General features: G+C 34.7%; 1 protein-coding gene across 1 annotated transcript in view; it reads left to right on the forward strand.

The window, feature by feature from the left end:
• The first annotated feature begins 423 nt into the window (after nucleotides 1-423).
• Nucleotides 424-20440, forward strand: part of LOC107684332 (lipoma-preferred partner homolog) — a 177129-nt gene continuing 157112 nt past the window's right edge. The window contains exon 1 of the mRNA XM_016480562.1: nucleotides 424-633. Within this exon, the coding sequence (XP_016336048.1) occupies nucleotides 441-633 (193 nt within the window). The 5' untranslated portion in view covers nucleotides 424-440. The remainder of the gene's footprint in view (nucleotides 634-20440) is intronic.

A 20440-nucleotide genomic window follows, 5' to 3' on the forward strand; every position in this document is an offset into this window, starting at 1 on the left:
GTCATGACATAATTTGCACTTTTTTTGGGTGAACTTACCATAAAATTACAAGGTGCACTCAGATTTTCTGATGTAATAATCATATTTGATGGCACTCTGAACTTGTTCTGGTTCTTCCATGCCTGGTGTTTGAAATGCACAGTTTCCTTTGCTAAGTCCACAGCTAAGAACAAAGACCGGGAGAAGCCGCCACTGCACAGAGCTCTAGGGATGGGAATTTGGTCCCTGATGAAAAGAACCACAATGGCTCATCCACCCATATCTATGTTATGTATAAAAACAACTAGATTTTTATGGAAGGAATGTAACACTGGAATTCAGACAGCGCTACAATTCCTCACAAACTGTGGGCATTCTGGGTGCTATGGGACCTGTGCATCTCAGTGCAATATAATAATGTGGTCTTGTTGTTGTTTTTTAGATTTCTTGACTCCAGAAAGATGTGGGGTGGCCATAATGATGGTGACCAGCAAGGTCATGTGAGTGCACGAATGGAGACCAGCTTACCCATGGGTACCACCAGTATTTCTGTATCCCAGCAACAGGCTCCTAAGAAGTTTGCTCCTGTTGTGGCTCCCAAGCCCAAGTTCAACCCCTATAAACAACTCGGGGATGCAACACACGAGGGAGCTGGTAAGACTTATAGCCTTGACTTTTTCATTATTAGCATTTGTACATATTTGCATATGACCATGGTCAGAACATGTACGGGTTTGCAAGATGTGTTTTTCCACTTGAGGGTCAGAACTGGGAAACGATGATCGACTTGGAGTCAAAATTCAAAGAAGCGGTGAGGCAAATTGAATTGCACAGACTAAAATGTGGCTTTTACATGAAAACTCAAGATGCAAAACTTGCTTGAAATAAGGATGTTACTGAACCATGACTGTAGGACACAAGGGCTCTTGGTCTGCCTTGCATCATACTAAAAAGTCTTGTCTGGCTCTTTGAAGCTGTCGTCTTGCCAATGACATTTTATTTTGGAGGACAGGTGACCATCTGACCATGAAAGTCCACCACTGGTGGCCATTTATATGCTGGGTCTATCTTAGCACTTTAAAAAAGACACCTGGAAACACACACACTCGGCTGTTGGCTTTGTGGTATTTCTACTTTAACTTTTATGACAGTGTATTATTCCTCAATATAACTGAGATATGTTTGCCAGCACTACAAAACAACAAAATATATAAACTAGTTATATCTTGACTCACAATATGAACTTAATCCAAGTTCATAAATCAAATGTTCCAGTTCACAAAACTGGTCCAAATATAGTGGAATATAGCAAACAAGTCACATGAATGTCTTTTGTTATGACAGAGTTTGCATACAAAACAAACTAAATATAGATCAGTTTCTATAAATTGGCTCCAAAAGATTTTAACTTAACCCAAAATTCAAAATATTTGAATGCCTTTACATTTTATTTTTAGCAAAGTATTAAACCAAGTAAATTTTAAAGAAATATAGCACAAGCTGCTTTTTTTTTTTAATTTGATCCACAAATGGATAAAAAAAACATTTGGAAATTTAAAAGGGCCATTTAAAAATTACTTATTAGTTCAGTATTTCATTGTTATACTTAACTAGCATTTTTAACATTAACTAAATAGTGATACATGTGTCTATTTTTTGTCAGTTTACCATATGGGTAACACTTAAGGTTGGGTAAAACAATAAGGTTCATTAGTTAATGTTAATTAATGCACTAACTAACATTAACTAACAATGAGAAATACATTTGTTACAGTATTTATTAATCTTTGTTAATGTTAATTAATAAAACTACAACTTTTCATTGTTAGTTCATATTACCTCATGACCATTAATTAATTTTAACATATATAACTTTGGATTTTAATAATACATAAATAAATGCTGAAATTAATAAGAACTGAGATTAATAAATGCTATTTTTCATTGTTAATTAACTCATGTTAACTCATGTTAACATTGTTAATTAACTCATGTTAACTTAATGTCTTGTAACATGAATTACATAAACGATTTAAATGTTTTTCATTGTCAATTTGAAAATGATTAGTCTGTTTACATTTTTATTTTCAAATCAATAAACTAATAATTAATTCCTTTTTATTTTTTAAGTTAAAATGATTAATTATATTAACTTATGGAACATGTCTTTAGCTAATTTGACGGATTAATGTCTGTGGTTATTCGGTTAGAAAACCTGTTTATTTAGTTCAGCATTAATTATAAAACCCAAGCTATGATAATTTACATGAGAGGATCAGTGAGTCTGTTGGTGGTGAATGTGTGAGTGGTTCATATGTAATCGCCTCACACAATGATATAATCAGAACTCTCTGCTATATGTGAGTAAGTCCATATTGGCTTCGTGCATTTGTGGGGCCACAGGGGTTGAGTGTATAGGGACTCATTGCTGGCTTATGTCCAGGTGTTCAGTAGCATGTGATGTTCACATTCACTGGAGGTCTTGGGTGGCACATTCCATTAGAGCAACATAGGCCCAGTGTCACTGTTAAGCCCCTGATGGGTGGCAGGTGCCAAGAATGTGTCCATCCGCTGTGCCAACTCCCGCCCCCGTCATCTTTCTCTTGCCTCGCTGCTCAGGCTTTTAATGTTCCTCTCATTGTCACTGTCTCCGATGATATTCCTGGAAAAAGAGACTGATTATGATGTATGTGCTTGAGTTTGTTTGCATGTCATTACTAGTAATTGTCCCTTGCATAAAAATACTGTTATTTAGTTACATTACATGGTACCAAATTATTGCTGTATTTGTATCGCCATTAGAGATGTATAGCTAATTGTATTATTACTCATGTATGTGCTTGAGTTTGTTTGAATGTCATTACTAGTAATTGTCCTTTACATAAAAATACTGTTATTTAGTTACATTACATGGTACCAAATTATTGCTGTATTTGTATCGCCATTAGAGATGTATAGATAATTGTATTATTACTCATAATTTAGGTTGTGGGCAGAACTGATTTTATGCTATTTACACATGAGGACAACAAAGAAACACAGGAAATACAGAGTGAAAAGTGTCTCTATCAAGTCATGACAAGGAAGAAGTTATTGATTAGCAAAGTGGAATTTAGTTATATAGTCGCCAATGTCTCAACTTACCAGGTTAATATAATATATATTAGCAGTTTAAATGTGACTTATCAGAATTTAAATCAGAACTATACACTACTGTTTAAAAGTTTGGGGGCCGGTATGGTTTTTAATTGTGTCTTATGCTCATCAAGGCTGCATTTAGTTGTTTTAAAAATACAATAAAAATCATAATGTTATGAAATATTATTACAAATTATTAAATTTTATTACAATTTAAAATAACTGTTTTCTGTTTTAATACATTTGAAAAAGTAATTTATTCCTGTTACGACAGCTGAATTTTCAGAATCATTACTCCAGTCTTCAGTGTGACATGATCCTTCAGATATCATTCTAATAAACTGATTTGGTGCTCAACAAACATTCTTATTAATAACTTTAATAATTTAAAGTTTAAAATTTTAATTTAAAATTAATAATTATTATCAGTGCTGAAAGCAATAGGTCATTTCAGGATTCTTTGATGAATAGTTCAAAAGAACAGAATCGATTTCATATATATATAATTTTACAGTCAATTTAATGCATCCTTTGTATTGAACCTTTTTTCAAAAATAACTATTGTGAAAATTTCCCACAGCACATACTCTTAATTATTATGGCAAATGTATGATAATAAAAAAAAAAAAAAAAATGAAATACAAAGGATGCATTATATTGGCGTTTACATTTTTACTTACAACTTATTTTACAGTTTACTACTATGATATTTTTTTGCTTTTTTTTTTTTTTTTGCTGTTTGGGGGAACATATAGTTTGGGAGCTGTTTTGCGTGTGTGAAGATGCATTAAAAAGACTATTTGTGGATTTCAGATATATCAAAACCTAAATATAAAAGTTGCGTCAAAATAATGTCAAATCCTTTGAGTACATTGATGTTTTCTATCAATAGTTTGTTATATAAAGTTTAAAAAGTTGCAGCCAGCCATACAAATAAACCCAACAATCCGTGAAGCTCATATTTACAAGCATACGTGCAGAGTTGCATGAGTTATTGATTACTGATTGCAGACACATGGCCCTTGGGCATTACGTAAATATGGGTGAAACCACATAAATGGTCAAAAGTGTTAGTGTGATTTCTTTGCAGTGTCTACCCAGACAGGCATCTTTATGCTCTCTGGACATCAACCAAGTCTTAGCTAACGGCATGCCCTTTGGCAATTTGTTAATTTTTTTTTTAAGAGTATTATTGGGAATTTGTTTCTGCAATAAAAGTGCTCTATTCTTGCATTAATTGGCTGATAGCGGCTATGTCAGATAGGGGTTTCCATGGTTACAGCGTGGGCTTTCTGGACCCTAAAAAGCTTTCTGATTAGAAATGTGAATTTAACCTAATCTCTATAGTGAAAATTGTATTGATTAAGTTATTCTATTTTTAAACATTTCACAGAAAATAAGAAAGATAGAGGACCTTGAGGGCTTATTTTATGCTGTAACCCTGCTGCTCTGCTGCTGGTGTGAGAGCGACAGAGACCTGCCTTTGTTTCAGATGAAAAGCGATGATGAGATTATTGGAGGGAGTTCTCAAACGTCTGTCCCAGTCAAACAGGCAGCTTTGAGCAAGACAAAGTTATCTGAGCTCACTTTGTCCCAGTTTAGTTTCACCGTACCGGAGTCGACAGAGAAATGCAACCAACCAATGTGCATATTTGTCGTTTTGTGGGTTTGCTGTAAACACCAAGCCATACATTTTAACACATTGTAACTGAATTATACAAAATGCATTTTTATTCAGATTGACATTGCAAATGTTCCATTTAGTTCTGTATGATTTCTAAAAACTGACTGGAAGCTGATTGAAACTAATCACAGCCGCAGCGCAAGTGTCGATGGAGAAAGACTATGGGTAATTTATTTATAATTCACACGGGACGGTTAACAAAAGTAAACTCATTTGCATTCTTTGTGGTGTCAGTTTTAAAGATTATAAATATTATAAACACTCATTCATAAATGTAGGAAGGACTGCAGTTTAGACACAAAAACATCAACATCAACACGACATGTAAGAATATAAGTGCTGGGGAAAGTTGATATATTTTGAATTTTGCAACTTTCAAATATCATTTCATTATTTCTACCTTTTGTTTAGCAAGGAAGAACATTCCCTGTGCCTTTTGATGTAGTTTAAAAATTATAGAACCTGTTCTTTTAGTAATAATATGAAACAATAATTAATGAGTTACTTTGTAGGTAATATTTCATTCCAGAACACCACGTTTTATGCTGACATTCTTTTAATTCTGCAATAGTTCATTCAAATTATCTTTTTTATGAAAACGTTCTAATCTTACGGTTACACAGAGCTCAGAGAGCACAGAGGAAGAGTTTGTGCACATGCTTGTGTCACGCTAGAAGGGCTCCCGTGGGCATTGCGGTTCACACTTCTGCAAATTTTAGGGTGTCTCTATCTAAACAAGGTGCTTGAAAAACACTATCAGACCTATATTATCCAATATTTGCCACAGGAAGTGGATGCGTTGTGTAATATCTCCTTTATTCTTCTGTGTATTACCGCCAGCTTGCAGCTGCTTATGACAATGTGTAGTCAAGGCTAAGCGACATAAAAACAAACCAGATGAAATCCAGTCATGGCTGAACAAGACTGACAGTGACAAACATGTTTTTTTTTATTATTTGTTTGTCAGGTATTACGTTTTTTATGGTTTAGTCTGAACAAAAGACTGCTGGAATGTTTACCTCAGTTGTTTAATGTTAGCCAGCCAATACCTTTTGACATTGAGTATGTATTTTCTGGATGAGTATTTTGGAGTAAATTGTTGTATGCTACATTCTGTTCAAGGACCTATTCAAAGCTGATTGTGTTATTTATTCGTTCAGAAAGTGGCAAATGCAACTTTAAACCTGAATAAAAGTGTTTCTCCAGACACTTTGACTGTTGCCGGTAAAAAGCATGCCACTATACAGATTTATTCATTCAGTTTTGTCATTTAGTATTGACTACATGCTGTTAAAGTGTGGTCAGACGGCACACATATTTGAAGTCTGTCTGTTGCTCGCCGCCGTCTGTTGTATTCAGTGACATGACTTCATGTCTGACTAACCTCTTGACTTATTCTGAGCTTCTGTCTGGAACATTTCTAATTGAAGGTTGAAAGGCAGATACAGAACATAAAAGCTGTTTTAGGTCCTGTATCTGCCCATGTGCTATTGTGTGAGAAAATGTGCCGGAAGATAGTGTGAGTTGAGGCCTTGAATCGAGGGCAGTTCATTAGGCCTCTATTACAGCGGATAAGCCCAATTCCTTAGCAAGCTAATTGACTTTTTATTAATGGAGATAAGTGAACGTGTCAATTATCTGAGCAAGGGTACTTTATATTAAGCAAAGAACATCATAGGAGATAAAGCAAACAGTAATAGGGAATCATTGGTGTACAGCTGCATAAGGTATGCAAACTCTTTGGATTTACCTGGATTTCTGTATGATGGTCATGAAAAAGTTTCAAAAATAAACAAATAACATGCTTTTTAAATAAAGGTCGCCAAATATATATCCAGTAAAGACCCTTGAACATACATTTGCTTGTGTTATTAGTTATTTGCAGACTAATGCATTAATGAAGACACAGCTAATCACATCTAATAATAAGAAGAAATCTCTCTCTCTCTCTCTCTAATCTAATAAAATATATTTTATGTTTTTATTAATGCATTAATGTCATATAATTAATCTCACATTATTGCTGTCATGTTTCTCTGACAAGCCTGTGCCACCCTTCTTTGCCAGCTAAATACATAAAAAAGGCATTCAGTTAAATGTTCATTACCACTATATAATATCATATATCATATCATATCATATCATATCATATCATATCATATCATATCATATTAATTATATTATAAATTCCCTCACCAAAAATATTACAAACAAATAAATAAATAAATAACCCTTGTTTTGTTGGAGCTGTGGCCTAACACATTAAGCTGTGGTGCTCATATGGGCGATACAGGTTTGAATCTGGACCATGCCATGTCCTGGTCTTTTTCCCCATACACTTGTCCCTGCTCTGTTGTCTCTATCAAAAAGTGGCATGACCTTTTATGTCCTGTTTTTATCAACAGGCAAATTTTAGCAGACACTGTATCTTTAGCCAGTATTTTGTTGTCGTTTTCTACATGACCATCACACCTTATGATGTGCCAGACCTCAAAATTGCCTGTTATGTATACGAGTTTAGAGTCAGCCAACTCAACAGTTAAACACCTGCATGTCTAATTCACAGTGGATAGTCAGTAAAAACAGGAACTTGTTCATTTGGTTGTTCAAGAAAGCAAAACCAAACAAAACATGTGCTTTACATAGTTCCCAGACCATGCTGCTTTTTAGTGAAAAGGTGTATTTTTTTTTCTGAAAGATCAAATGCAGTATTATTTGATGGACATCTAGTGTGAAAACAGTGACCTCATCATCTTTTTACAGTACACATTTTGGGGAAACCATTAGTTGCTCAACCAGATTGATACACACTTGCACAAGCACACACATAAATAAACACAATATTTGCAAACTCAAACTCCAGCACACACACATGTCTCTAATTTCTGTGAAAGAAAGACCACTGCGCTGCAAGAAAAATAGCATCTGTGCAATGCAGAGAAAAGGGCTATCTGCTTTCTTTTTTCAGATGCTGTTTTTAGCAACACTTTGGACCACCTGACAGGGTGTTTTTATTGACAGGGGTCAGTTCGCTTCTCCCCTTCCCACAACTACCAAATAGGTTATACTTGGGTGGTTGGACAAATAGCTATTAAATGAGGCATATTTTAGTTATGAAAGGCAAGGATTCAAATGAAAATCTTACACATTTGTATCTCCACCAATTATGTCAGTTAATTTTCCCATTCATATTAGCCAGTTTACAACTTTGCCGTTACTGTCACAGGTTCCTCTTTAATTATTTGGCTCAAATGTGTTACTGTACAAAGTGTGGTCTGACTACATTTATCAAATAATAATAATAATAATAATTCATTACATTTATATTGCGCTTTTCTAGGCACTCAAAGCGCTTTACATTGTCAGGGGGTATCTCCTCATCCACCACCAGTGTGCAGCATCCACCTGGATGATGCGACCTATGGTCAGGTGCCATAGTGTGCCAGAACGCCCACCACACACCAGCTTATTGGTGGAGAGGAGACAGAGTGATGAAGCCAATTAGCAGATATGGGGATTGTTAGGAGGCCATGATGATCAGAGGCCAATGGGCAAATTTGGCCAGGATGCCGAGGTCACACCTCTACTCTTTTCGAAAGACATCCTGGGATTTTTAATGACCACAGAGAGTCAGGACCTCGGTTTAACATCTCATCCGAAGGACGGATATACTATATTTATAAGAAATACTTCTTATAAGTATAATATAAGGCTCTCAAAGTGCTATACATGGGTCTGTAATATAGAACTTTAGGGTTGCGTTGGGCTGCAGTGATCAGCACATGCCTCAGAGTCTGACATTTACCGTGACCCGCTGTGTCTGCTGTTCTTTACAACAATACATTGCACCACATGTGGCAGTCCAAGTTTACACTGTCAAGTTTTGGTGTGGTGGACCCATTGCAGATGGAGTATTTTAAAGTGATAATTTAACCAAAAAAATAATAATTCTGCCATCATGTATTCACCCTCATGTGGTTCCAAACCTGTATGACTCTTTCATGTTGAACACAGAAAAAATGTTTTGGTGACTATTGAATTCCATTTATATGGACAAAAACAAACAACAAAAATTCTCAAAATAACTTTTCTTGTTGCTTTAATGTAATGAAAGGAGCTGAACTTAAGCAGTCTTTAGGATCCTTAATTTTGTTTAGGAAGCAGTAATGCTTTGCGTTATCTCTTGTACAAGACCCAATCATGATAATCTGGTCTTTGAATAATCAAACACACTTCAAAACAAACTTTTGTTTCAAAAATATCTCTTATATGTTTTTTGGGAAACATGTTTTTTTACAAATACGTTTTTTTTCAAACATTGTTTAGCTGAGGGTACTTGTGGATGAGCACATAAGATGATAAAAGGATTTGTGTAATGCTCTCTGAACTGTGTTGTGCAAGAATGATCATATCAGTGAATAATGGATGCTGTTGAAGGGTCCAAGAAAATGCAAAGAACCTCTGGGTTAAAATAGTAGTTTTTAATGAAATGTGGAGGGTTTGTGTTTGTGTGCTTGCCTTTTTTCTCTCGCTTAGTATTAATGTGCCACGTGTTTTCGCTAAAGTTAAATAAGAGTTCTCCATATAGAAATCACAAGGAGCTTTAGGTTAGATTGTAGCAGGCCTGTAATCCAAAAACTCATTTTGGGAAGTGTAATCCAGACACGTCACTGCTGTTTTATCTCTTGTAACTTCATTGTCTCTTTTGATTTAAGAGGATTAAACAACGAAATATTTGGGTGGCCACTTGGAAACTTTATATACAATAAAATTTGCATGATAAACAACGTGGCATGAAAGCAATTACAGTTATTCAGGGTATTATCTGACTGTTTTGATTGTGCATCCTAGCTCTTTGACATGGTCCCAAATCTTTGAAACACAATTACCTGAATGAAAAACAAAATAACAAAATAACTGTTTATTTACTTGACAGCACATGTCGCTATACCCTTGTTTATTTTCATTGTTTTGGACTAAGGATGCATCAATATCAAAATTTCAGTCGATATGATAAGGTGTTATGAACAAAATTTTTTGTTAAATTCTATAATTATATTATTTATTTATAATATATATAATGTGTGTGTGTGTGTGTATGTATACACGCAAAATATTTATTTATTTATTTTTACATATATTTGTATATTTATTTATTTTTACTTGCCTGGTCAGACAATAGTTGCAAACTATTGGCTTCTACGCTTGTTATCAGAGGATAAGGGGAGATTATAGCTGTTTACATTAATGTTTAGTTTTTATATCAAACTGTGAATCTGATATAAAATTGCGGATTAGAATAAATGCAAATGAGGGACTGTACTTACTAGCAAAAGACCCCCAAGGCTCCCCAGTCACATTGGGTTGTGGGAGTCAGATTTGGGCCACCAGGGGCTTTGCATTGAAGATTTCTTTAATTTTGTTGGTTTTTCCAAACACGATTTAATCAAAGAGTAGTGATGAAAATCAAAGTATCTGAAGATGTAAACTTATGCAGATTGTAGGCATATTTGTTCCTGCTAGACAAGTACATTCCCCTTAAAGGGATAGTTCACCCAGAAATGAAAGTTCTGTCATCATTTGCTCACCTTCATGTTATTTCAGACCTGATTCCCCCCCCCCCTCAGGAATATAAACACTGAGGCAAATTCTTACAATGGAAGTCAGCAGTAACTCTTTGGTTTTCAACATTTTTCAAAATATCTTCTTTAAGATTGTTAAAGAGCTGTCCCTTTAAGAGACAATACGTTCAGTAAATGAAGGGTTTTCCTAGTGTTGGAATGATATACAGTGGGTACGGAAAGTATTCGGACCCCCTTAAATTTTTCACTCTTTGTTATATTGCAGCCATTTGAGTCATTGACACAGAATGTGTTTCTTGTGTTCAAAAACAACTAGACAGAGCACAGCTGAATGAATATATACAGTAGATTTCTGAAGCCTTTTTGTGATGTCTATTCAATAATTTACTCATTTGCCACAATAACTTATAATAAATTATTATTATTGTCTTCATTCAGAGGCTTTTCTCAGCAAATATTGATATGCAAATAATTTAGTTAAGTAATAATTATGATTATTGTATAAATAATTGGGATTTATTAAATGTATCATCAGCAGCTCATGAAAAACAAACAAAAGGCTGAAGAAAAAATTCATTGTAACTGTGATTTTCTTGGAAGGTTCAAGTAAACACTTGAGGGTCCTCCAAGAATCCTAATGCGACTGTGTTGATCTCTGCTGTTTCATGCAGCTGCCTTCATCAATCACTTCATATCCATTACGCCTTTTAGGCCGTTCTCTCATCTCTCCATTGAGTGCAGAGAATTCTGAACACCACACAGGTCAAAGGTCATTCTCCTCATGCAGGCTGCTGGGAGAAAGATTTGCGGTTGGACTTATTATAGCTCAAACAATGCTGTGAGTTCTGTCATCACATGGCTGTCAGCCATGGCTTGCACATAGCGAAGACCAAATAAGCCATTATGTTTGGCTGACAGGAGAGGAAAGTGGCAGCTGTACACGTTTATAATGCCACATATGATTAGGGCAGTAAATTCAAAACGATTTAGTGAGGCCTCTGATGTTTGCTGGATTCTGTTTATTGTGTGTTTGGATATATGACAGTATGAGTGGACTGAACTCATAGACCCCATTTACACCTGGTGACATAAAAGCGCATAGTTCAGTTCATACAGGTACTAAAATAATGAAGAATTCAGCTTGAAGTGTTTTTGGTTAAAATAAAAACATAATAAAATTGCTGAACACAGAAGAGTGTATTTTGATTTATTTTATTTTATTACTTTTTTCTGTAAAATGAAAGTCAGTGGGGTCCAACATTCAAAATTCAAATTCAAAAGTAACTTTTCACAGTAAACAGAATGTCAAACAGGTTTGGAACAACATGACAGAGTGTTATATTAATTTTAAATGAATAAAATTAAAGTAATCTTGGTGATGCACCCTTCACCACCTAACATTATTAAGGTCTGGGCTCTGTGAAAACTGCTTGTTTATCTTGTGTAACAAGCTGCAGGATTTTTTAATTTTTCCTGATTATACTGGCACTCGTTCAGATTTCAGAAAGAATGAGGTTTGTGGTTATGCAGGATTGACCGTCACCTTGTGTGGGTCAGCTTCTCATCCTTTATTTTAATTTTTGATATGCCACACACAGTAATCCAAACATTATTTTACAGGTTGGGAGTGTTATGCTGGCACTGGCAGTGAGGACTAATAGGAAATGGTAATAAAACAAATAGACAGAGATTGCCGATTAAATGCGTCCATATAACCATGTTAATTTGACACTAAACTAAGTAGGCCTCACCGTTTGCGTTTTTAGAAGAGAACTTGCAATGTAATGGCCATTTCTTTTGCATTGCTGTAATGGGGGACTGGAGTTCACCTGAGGGGCACTGCAGATGTGAGGGGGAACTGTTTATGTCCTGACAGCCTTAGTTCACCTCCTTGTTAATTAGAAGGTTAAAGGAACGGTCTTTGGCAGGAGAGTAGGAATGATCTGAAAAGTGGGGATGACTCATTATAAACCTTATCTGCATGGCTCATGAATATTAATTAGGTGATGTGACGATCGCCCAGTGGTCCTAACTGAATTACTTAAAAGACAGGAAAATAGGGTTAGCCACTTACCAATTTGGTGTTTGTGCAGTCCATTTGGTTTGCAAAGACTTCTGCTTGGCGTGAAAGTCGTTGTACAGCCATGCGAAACAAAATATATATTTTTTCAAATTATTATACATTTTCATTTGAAAAGGTTGGAGTCAGTAATTATTTTTTTTTTTCTTTTAAAGAAACCTCTTTTGCTTGCCAAGGTTGCATCTATATGATAAAAAATACAGTAAAAACAGTAATATTGTGAAATATTATTCCAATTCATAATAACTGTTTTATATTGTAAGATATTTTTAAATATATATTTTTATTTTCCTGTGATGACAAAGCTGAGTTTTCACCAGCAATTAGTCTAGTCTTCGATTTCACATGATCTTTCAGAAATCATTCTTATATGATGATTTGGTGATCAAGAAAGATTTCTTAGCATTATCAGTGTTAAAAAACAGCTAATATTCATGGAACCATCATTGCCAATAATAAATAAAGAAATAAATAATTAACATTTATTTTTTAAGAGTGTATGTACTGTAAAGGCCCAATTCTCACTATTAATTACAACTTTTGCTTCAATTAACTCCTAATTACTGTTTAGCAAGGTCTTGAGATTAGGGATGTAGAATACGGTCATGCAGAATATGTGCTTTGTAAATACTTATAAATAGCCAATATGCTAGTAATATGCATGCTATTAATCAAGTAGTTAATAGTGAGAATTGGTCCCTATACTAAAGTGTTACCAAAATGTTTTAGTAATTCTAAAACATTATTTGAATAGTAACTGTGACTTTGTAGGGCAGAAATGTATAAGTAGAAAAAAGCCTTTTATTAAAAAGTCATATGGATTTTCCCTGAAAAGTACGAGTAAAGTCCTGAAAACATTCAGTGAACAATAGGAGAAAATGTATTCAGAAACGTTGCATGGTGGAATGGACAGGATCAACAATAAAAGACTAAGTATGTGAGCTGTCTGCACGGCCTTTTGTCAAAGTAAGCAGCACATGCTTGTGGTTTCTACGGGAACATTAAGAATCTCATTTGTGGGTTTCCTGTCAGGTTTCCACAGAGAGACGTATGTGGGGAGTCTGACATAACAGCCGGTAGTCGGTTAGCTGATGACCAGCCGAATGTGGAGGGAGAGAGACGGAAAGACATAAAAATAAAGAAACAAGCAAGCAGGATCTGATGAAAACAGGTCAAAAACATTAGGAGAAAATACAATTATGAAAATGTATCCGCAAGTTGTGTGTCAGCAACTTCACAAAGTCGTCCTCTGCTTCTGAAGGAAAGATTCTCAACGGCTACTCAAAGTGTTTCCATTCATTTCATCACCGACAGATAATCCCGCTTTATGATAATCATTGGCTAGACAGCATAGTAGACAATGTAAAAACAGCACTTTAAGCCACTTACCACCGATAAACTGTGTAAATGTCTTTAACTGAAACATAAGTTGAATTTTGTGGGAGAATTAGATGCACATCCTCTAAGCAGTACTTAAGGGACATGTCACGAACTTTACAGATGCTTTAATACAGTAATCTCAGGGTCTGACGCCAAGGGGAACTGAACTCAATAATATGACATATCGTTTCCAGTGACAGGCTGATGATTGACCCGGTTTTAAAGATGGAAAATGAACATATGACATGCATCTTAAAGACATGACAGCTTTTAGCTGAATTTCTTCATTCAGACCACTGCTTGAAGTTTCGTGTCTCACTTGAGCCAGGCATGGATGCAAGGAGCCAAATAAAGATTTTCACAAATGAAACTGAAGCTGCCCTAATTTGTCATAAACCTCCAACTTGCATGTATTTTAAAAGCAAATACGAAGCTCAGCTATGTTTTTCGAAGGCTTATCAGCATAACAGAAATCAATTCTGAAAAATGAAAGCACAGATTAGCCGAAGGAAATTAAGATGTAGGAATTTGAAAAATGTTTGTCAGTTTGCATTAAACAGCAACAGAAAGAGATGTAAGGGCAAAACAAAAATGTAAGGGCAGTTAAATATATAAATAAATGCCCAATAAAATGTGACCAATAATAATATTAAATGCTAAATAAATACACAAATTACCGGCCAATGAGGTCAGTAAGGATTTTTTTCAGTAGTACTTAGTTTCAGCAAGGACATGTTAAACTTACCAAAAGAATAAAATTAAATTAAATTAAAAAATCAATTTAATAAATATAATTATTGTGAAGTTTCTATTCATCAAAGAATCCTGACAAAAAACATGCGTCACCGTTTCCACAAAAATATTAAGCATACCTTTTAAGATCCATGGAAGCTTTCCATTTTACAGAAGATTCTTTATAGTGAAAAAAGGTTTTAAGATTATTAAAATGTTATTTACACTAAGAAAAAATATTCTTTTGAAAGCTGTTCACTGAAAGGTTTTTTGGAAAACCAAAAACGACTCTTCGATGGCATCACTATGAAAAGGCCTTATTATAACCTTTATTTTTAAGAGTGTAACTGAACCAAACACATCATAGTCTATAACAGTTATTATTTTTTATTTTTTATAGCCAAAGAACCCCCAAATATGATTATCCCTATATGAGCTCAAACAGCAAAACAGCTGCACTATATACAGGTATATTAATGTATGAATACCTATTTACCTGTATATTGTGTGGAAATAAATAGTAAAATATTATTTTTCATTGTTTTTTATTAAGATTTTGTATTAAAATTGAAAACATAATTATGTAATTTAAGTAAAGCCAAAATAAATAAATTAAATATTACCTGAAAAGTATAAAAACAAAAACAAAATACTTTACCCCCTCAAAACATATTATATTCAATTCAGTTCAATTCAAGTTTATTTGTATAGCGCTTTTCACGATACAAATCGTTGCAAAGCAACTTTACAGCAAATTAAGTTTCTACAATATTTAGTAGTAGCTTATCAGTGGTGAATGTCAGTTAATAAACATATGGCAAAAATGTACGGAAAAATCAATTAAAGACGTAATCAAACAGACGATGAACACTATTAACAGCAATTATTATATGATGCAATCAAACTTATAGCAAAATGTGGTAGTTCTGTATGTTGTTTCAGAGTTGGCATCATCTGAGGTCCTTTGAGGGGTTGGCATCATCTCTTCTCAGGTGTTCTGGATCCAGACTGAAGCTTGTGTATATCCTAGTTACAGAAACAGAAACAAATAGAGACATAATTAGCGTAGCTGCTGTTCCAACCAAGCAAAATTGATTTGTTTAACCCAAGCTAAAGAATAATAATGTGCATTTGATCAGATATAACTGCAGTACAAGATTATGAGATGCATTATTTGAATGCTTGGCCAAAGAGATGTTTGGTCATCCAATCTTTTACATTTTTAACACACTCTGTTAGCCCCTTTTTGTATGCCATGTGACCTGCCTGCCTTAAATTACGTAGTAAATTCCCTCCGCTTGAGACAAACCCCTCGTTCTCATCCAGCCTGCATTCCTCTTTTGTTTTCAACCAATGGACTGCACTGCTCTCTACTGATCTCTTTAGCAGTTTTGGACTGATGTTTCATTTTTCAAATCCCGTCTTTCCACTTTCACTGAAACCTCCATTTTGTCTGTTGCACTTTGTACAGAAGCTCCGTGGTTCTGGACTGGAACATCTTTTTGGAACGTGTTCACCTGCAGATTTACCAGATCCATCCCTGCATTTGAATTAAATATACATGGCTACACTATAAGTTTCCATTTAGCTCTCTAAATCAAAATGATTCTCATTTACAGCCCGGCTAGTTTTCATTTAAGATCTATTTTTTCAGGGTGCTTTCTTTTCACTGGAAGTGCAGAAATTATACAGCATGGTGCTTCTGAGGTCCTTTTTATTGAAGATCACACTGCTGGGATTGTAGATTTGAGGGTATCACCTCTCCATTGTACTTGTTCCATTTTGCTCCCACACAATAGTTTAATCCCTCTTTTATGTCTCCAAATTTGAAAACTGTCTTTTCCGTCCCTCTCGAATTCCTGTCAGATCTCCACAAACCAGCATTGTCTGCTCCTCTATGCTTCGAGAAGGACATCTCCAAAAGCCTCAACCCTCAAAGCCAAATGAAGCCATACATCTGTGTGTTGTATATTATAGTTAATTAAGAGCAGGACTGAACCTCAGAGCTGCAGCGGATGCTAGAGAGAATACGGACGGATAATTACAGATAAAATAATGCGTTTAGGACGTCTCCCTGCCGTAGCACATTTTGAGAGTGTCTCCACAAAGATAAACCATTGGAAATGTCACAATGGTAATTATAACGTCTCGGTTACGTATGGTAACCCTCGTTCCCTGAAGGAGGGAACGGAGACGTCACGTCGGATGACCGACGAAGACGTCGAGAGTGACCGACTGAAAGGGAACACTTTAATCTTCTAGGCCTGTGAAGGAGTATAGATTTATGTCACCCATTTTACTTGAATTTTTTATTTTTTATTTATTTATTTTTTGTTATTTATAGTCTTTATTGATATATTTACATTTCTGTTAAATATATAGTCATTTTAGATTCTTTTACTATTTAATTCTGCCCTAAAGGTTAATTGAATAAAATAAAACCGTAATAATGTCAACAAAATAAGAGGTAAATATGAGCAAAAATTCTACCTTTTCTTCATTGTTTAAAATTGGTTGATCGTCAGCAAGTATATTTTTTGTTCATTTTGTTTGTTGTTGGGTAGAGATGTTAATATATTGAATGGTGTGCACACTTTTTTAACATTTCCCAGTTTCATGCCAATGATATGACAAAACTGGAGATCCTCGCTGCCAAATGCACCCAGCCATTCATTTTGTTTACTGCGGTGTGTTTAAATGCCGGTGCAAAGATGCTTCTGCTTGAACTTCTGCTGTAAATCAAATTCATTGAGGAATTTTTAGCGTGGAAAAAAATGTCAATGCATTTAAATATGTACCAAATAAACATACAACGTGCTGCATAGATTACAAAAGTGACATTCCACGGAAAACTCTTCCGGTTTTATGACCGAGTCTGTCAGTGTGGAGATTTTCATCTCATAAACAGTATGCGAATAGATGCTCTTTTGAAACGGTATATTTTTGAGTTGCTACTGTGCCAGTATCAATGCCAGATGGACAGAGGTTGCACAGAGTTCAAACACAGATTTGTATTTTGCTAAATTAAGTTCCTCTTGTCCACTTTCAGCCTCAAATAACTTCTGTGCATTTAAATGAATACAAAGAAACCTGTTGAATATGCGGGATGACAAGATTATAGTCATCATCCTACTGTTTGGATTGTAATTATTATATTACAGTTCTAGTTCTCAAACCTTTCAGGCCATGGAGCTTTGAGCAAATAAAAAACTTTACAAAATTAAAATAAAAATCTCTACAAAGTTATCTTTCTACAAAGTATTTCCTTACCCTTGTCACCTTTATCTTGCTCATTGGGGGTTATAAAGCAGTTTTCTCTGTAAAACTGCTTTTTATACTATATTTATTGTGAAATTCCTTATAGCAATAGATTTTAATTGAAGCAAATAGGTTTATCTTAAGCTTTATACATTGAAAAAGATAGAATGTTAACAAAGTAAATATTTTTCAGGTATTTTTTAAATAATTTTCTTTGGATTTAGTACAATGACATTATACAGTACAATGTATAATATTAATCTTAATATTTTTTATATTAATACTATATATTTTGTGTAGTATATACTGTAAATATTCATTTTCCTTTATGTAAGCATAAAATATTACATGGAAATGTATACTGTAGCTGCCTGTTTTAAGACGGGAGTAACTTGCAAGTGGATATATATATATACTATACTATATATACTTACTCAGTATTTGGGGAAAATCTTATTAATATTGCATATATTCTGGTATTTGATCTTAAAACTACTCTGCTTTATGAGTTTAACATTAGATACCATACAACTGAGTCAATAGCTGGGCACAGGTTTACAGAATAATCTTGACTTCTTTGTCAATCACCACTCTTTGGTGCAGAAAATAAAACTGTGGTGTGTTAAAAAACGAGCGTTTACTGTGTATGCAAGCACATAATACATCTGCATAAGCACATGATTGGATTGGAATAAAACCCTTTTTTACGGGTCACATCTGAGAAATGCACACATAATCGTCCCGTTACAGGAAGTGTATTTCATCTCTGCTCTTATGCTCCACTGGCTTCATCTAGAGCTTGTTTTTCTTTTTCCTTTTTTTTTTTTTTTAACTAAACCCTTAACAACATTCATGTTCCTGATTACCAATTATACCTCTCATGGTCCTTTCAAATAACTTTAATTACTGATTAGAATTTGGCCTTCACAAAGCTGGTACTTGAGTGTAATTGCTCAATAAAGAGTTGAGTGGAAATGTGTGGTAATAAGTAGGTGTTCCTGCTGCTTGTCTCATTAGCGAGTAAGCACTGCCTTCGCTTCCGAAGGCAGCGGAGCATAAATGGAGCCTCTCTCATTCATGGCACAGGGGCCCCTGGTCTCTCTATAGCGAACCAGCAACCAGATAACATGTCCCAAACTCGCTGACCTCACACCACAGACACCTCACTGATCACACATGTATAATGTCCATACTTGTTTTCATAACACTGTGTCACAAGGCAGAGACCTATTTAGCATAAGCTGTCAGCGACTGAAACCTCATAGTTGTCACACACAAGTTGGTTATTATGTGATGTTACATGTTCTGGTGACCTGATGGGATGCCCTGCAAGTGTTACTATTTGTTCTCATGTGCATTTGTGAGATGAAAATAACAGGTAATAATCGTTTAACTGCCTTGCTGTATCTACCTATATAGACAATTGCCTTCTCAACTGAAATGGAACCTCATAAGTGATTCATAAAGGACACTAAGGAAGCAACTCAATCAAATAATGTTGCTCAGGCCAAGCACACTGAAGACTTGATTTGAGTTTTCTGTTAGTGTGCTGCTAAGCGAACACTACAGAGCTCTAACAAACATAAAAATGTGTAGCACAAACAATTATTCTGTTAAATATTTTATAATTACACTAGTATTTTTTTTTGTAGTTTGTCTTTCAGATCTTTAGAATTTATTTTTATATGCCACATTTTTAGACACTATTTATTTATTTATTTGTTTATTTATTCATTATTCTTTTTTGTGTATTTTTATTATTTTTCCCCTACCAACCAAAGATATAAATAAAATATTTTTTTTTTATTTAAGCTGCATTTATTTGATTAAAAATAGAGTAAAAACAATAATATTATGAAATGTTACTACAATTTAAAATAACTTTCTATTTCTATATTTATTTTAAATTAAATTTTGTAATTAAATTAAATACTTTTTTTAAATGAAAACAAATTAAATTAAATTAAATGTATTCTTGTGATGGCAAAGTTGAATTCTCAATTCAGTTGAATTTCTTCTAGTCTCACGTAGCCAGACCTTGAGACTGATGGCGGAAGGTCTGGGAACCTTGTCCGCTTTAAATGGCCAAAGACCGCCCAAATGGCCTGATGACTGACAGGTAAAGCAACTAATCAAGTTTAGTTTTGTGCCACGTCATGTTTAGGGGCATGCAAATGTCTCCACGATAACAGACCAGTGAGTAAAACTCTTGGACGTATTTTAAAGAGTCTATGCTGCGAACTTTACATATTTCACATACTTTTGAAAATCTAGCCTTTAGTTGATCCCGAAAAGCGCTCATTGTCACAGATGTAAACACGTTGGCTTTGTTCTTCCATGAGGGGTTTGGCACCACGGCATCTTTGTTTCCAGGTGGAACGTTAAAGAACGCTACACACACGTCTCACGAAATTCTGTAGAATTCAACCAATCAGATGACGATTTCAAAACTCCTGAAGTGTTTCCACTTTTGTGTGCCATATGCATCAGACATTCAGCCAACGGTTCGTGGTTGTGACGTCTGAGGCTGAGACGAAATTTCTCCTGTCTTCACAGTGACATGATCTTTCAGAAATTATTCTAATATGCTGATTTGGTGCTCAAGTA

The sequence above is a fragment of the Sinocyclocheilus anshuiensis genome, unplaced genomic scaffold (assembly GCF_001515605.1).
Source record: "Sinocyclocheilus anshuiensis isolate Anshui unplaced genomic scaffold, SAMN03320099.WGS_v1.1 scaffold365, whole genome shotgun sequence".
Classification (NCBI taxonomy): domain Eukaryota; kingdom Metazoa; phylum Chordata; class Actinopteri; order Cypriniformes; family Cyprinidae; genus Sinocyclocheilus; species Sinocyclocheilus anshuiensis.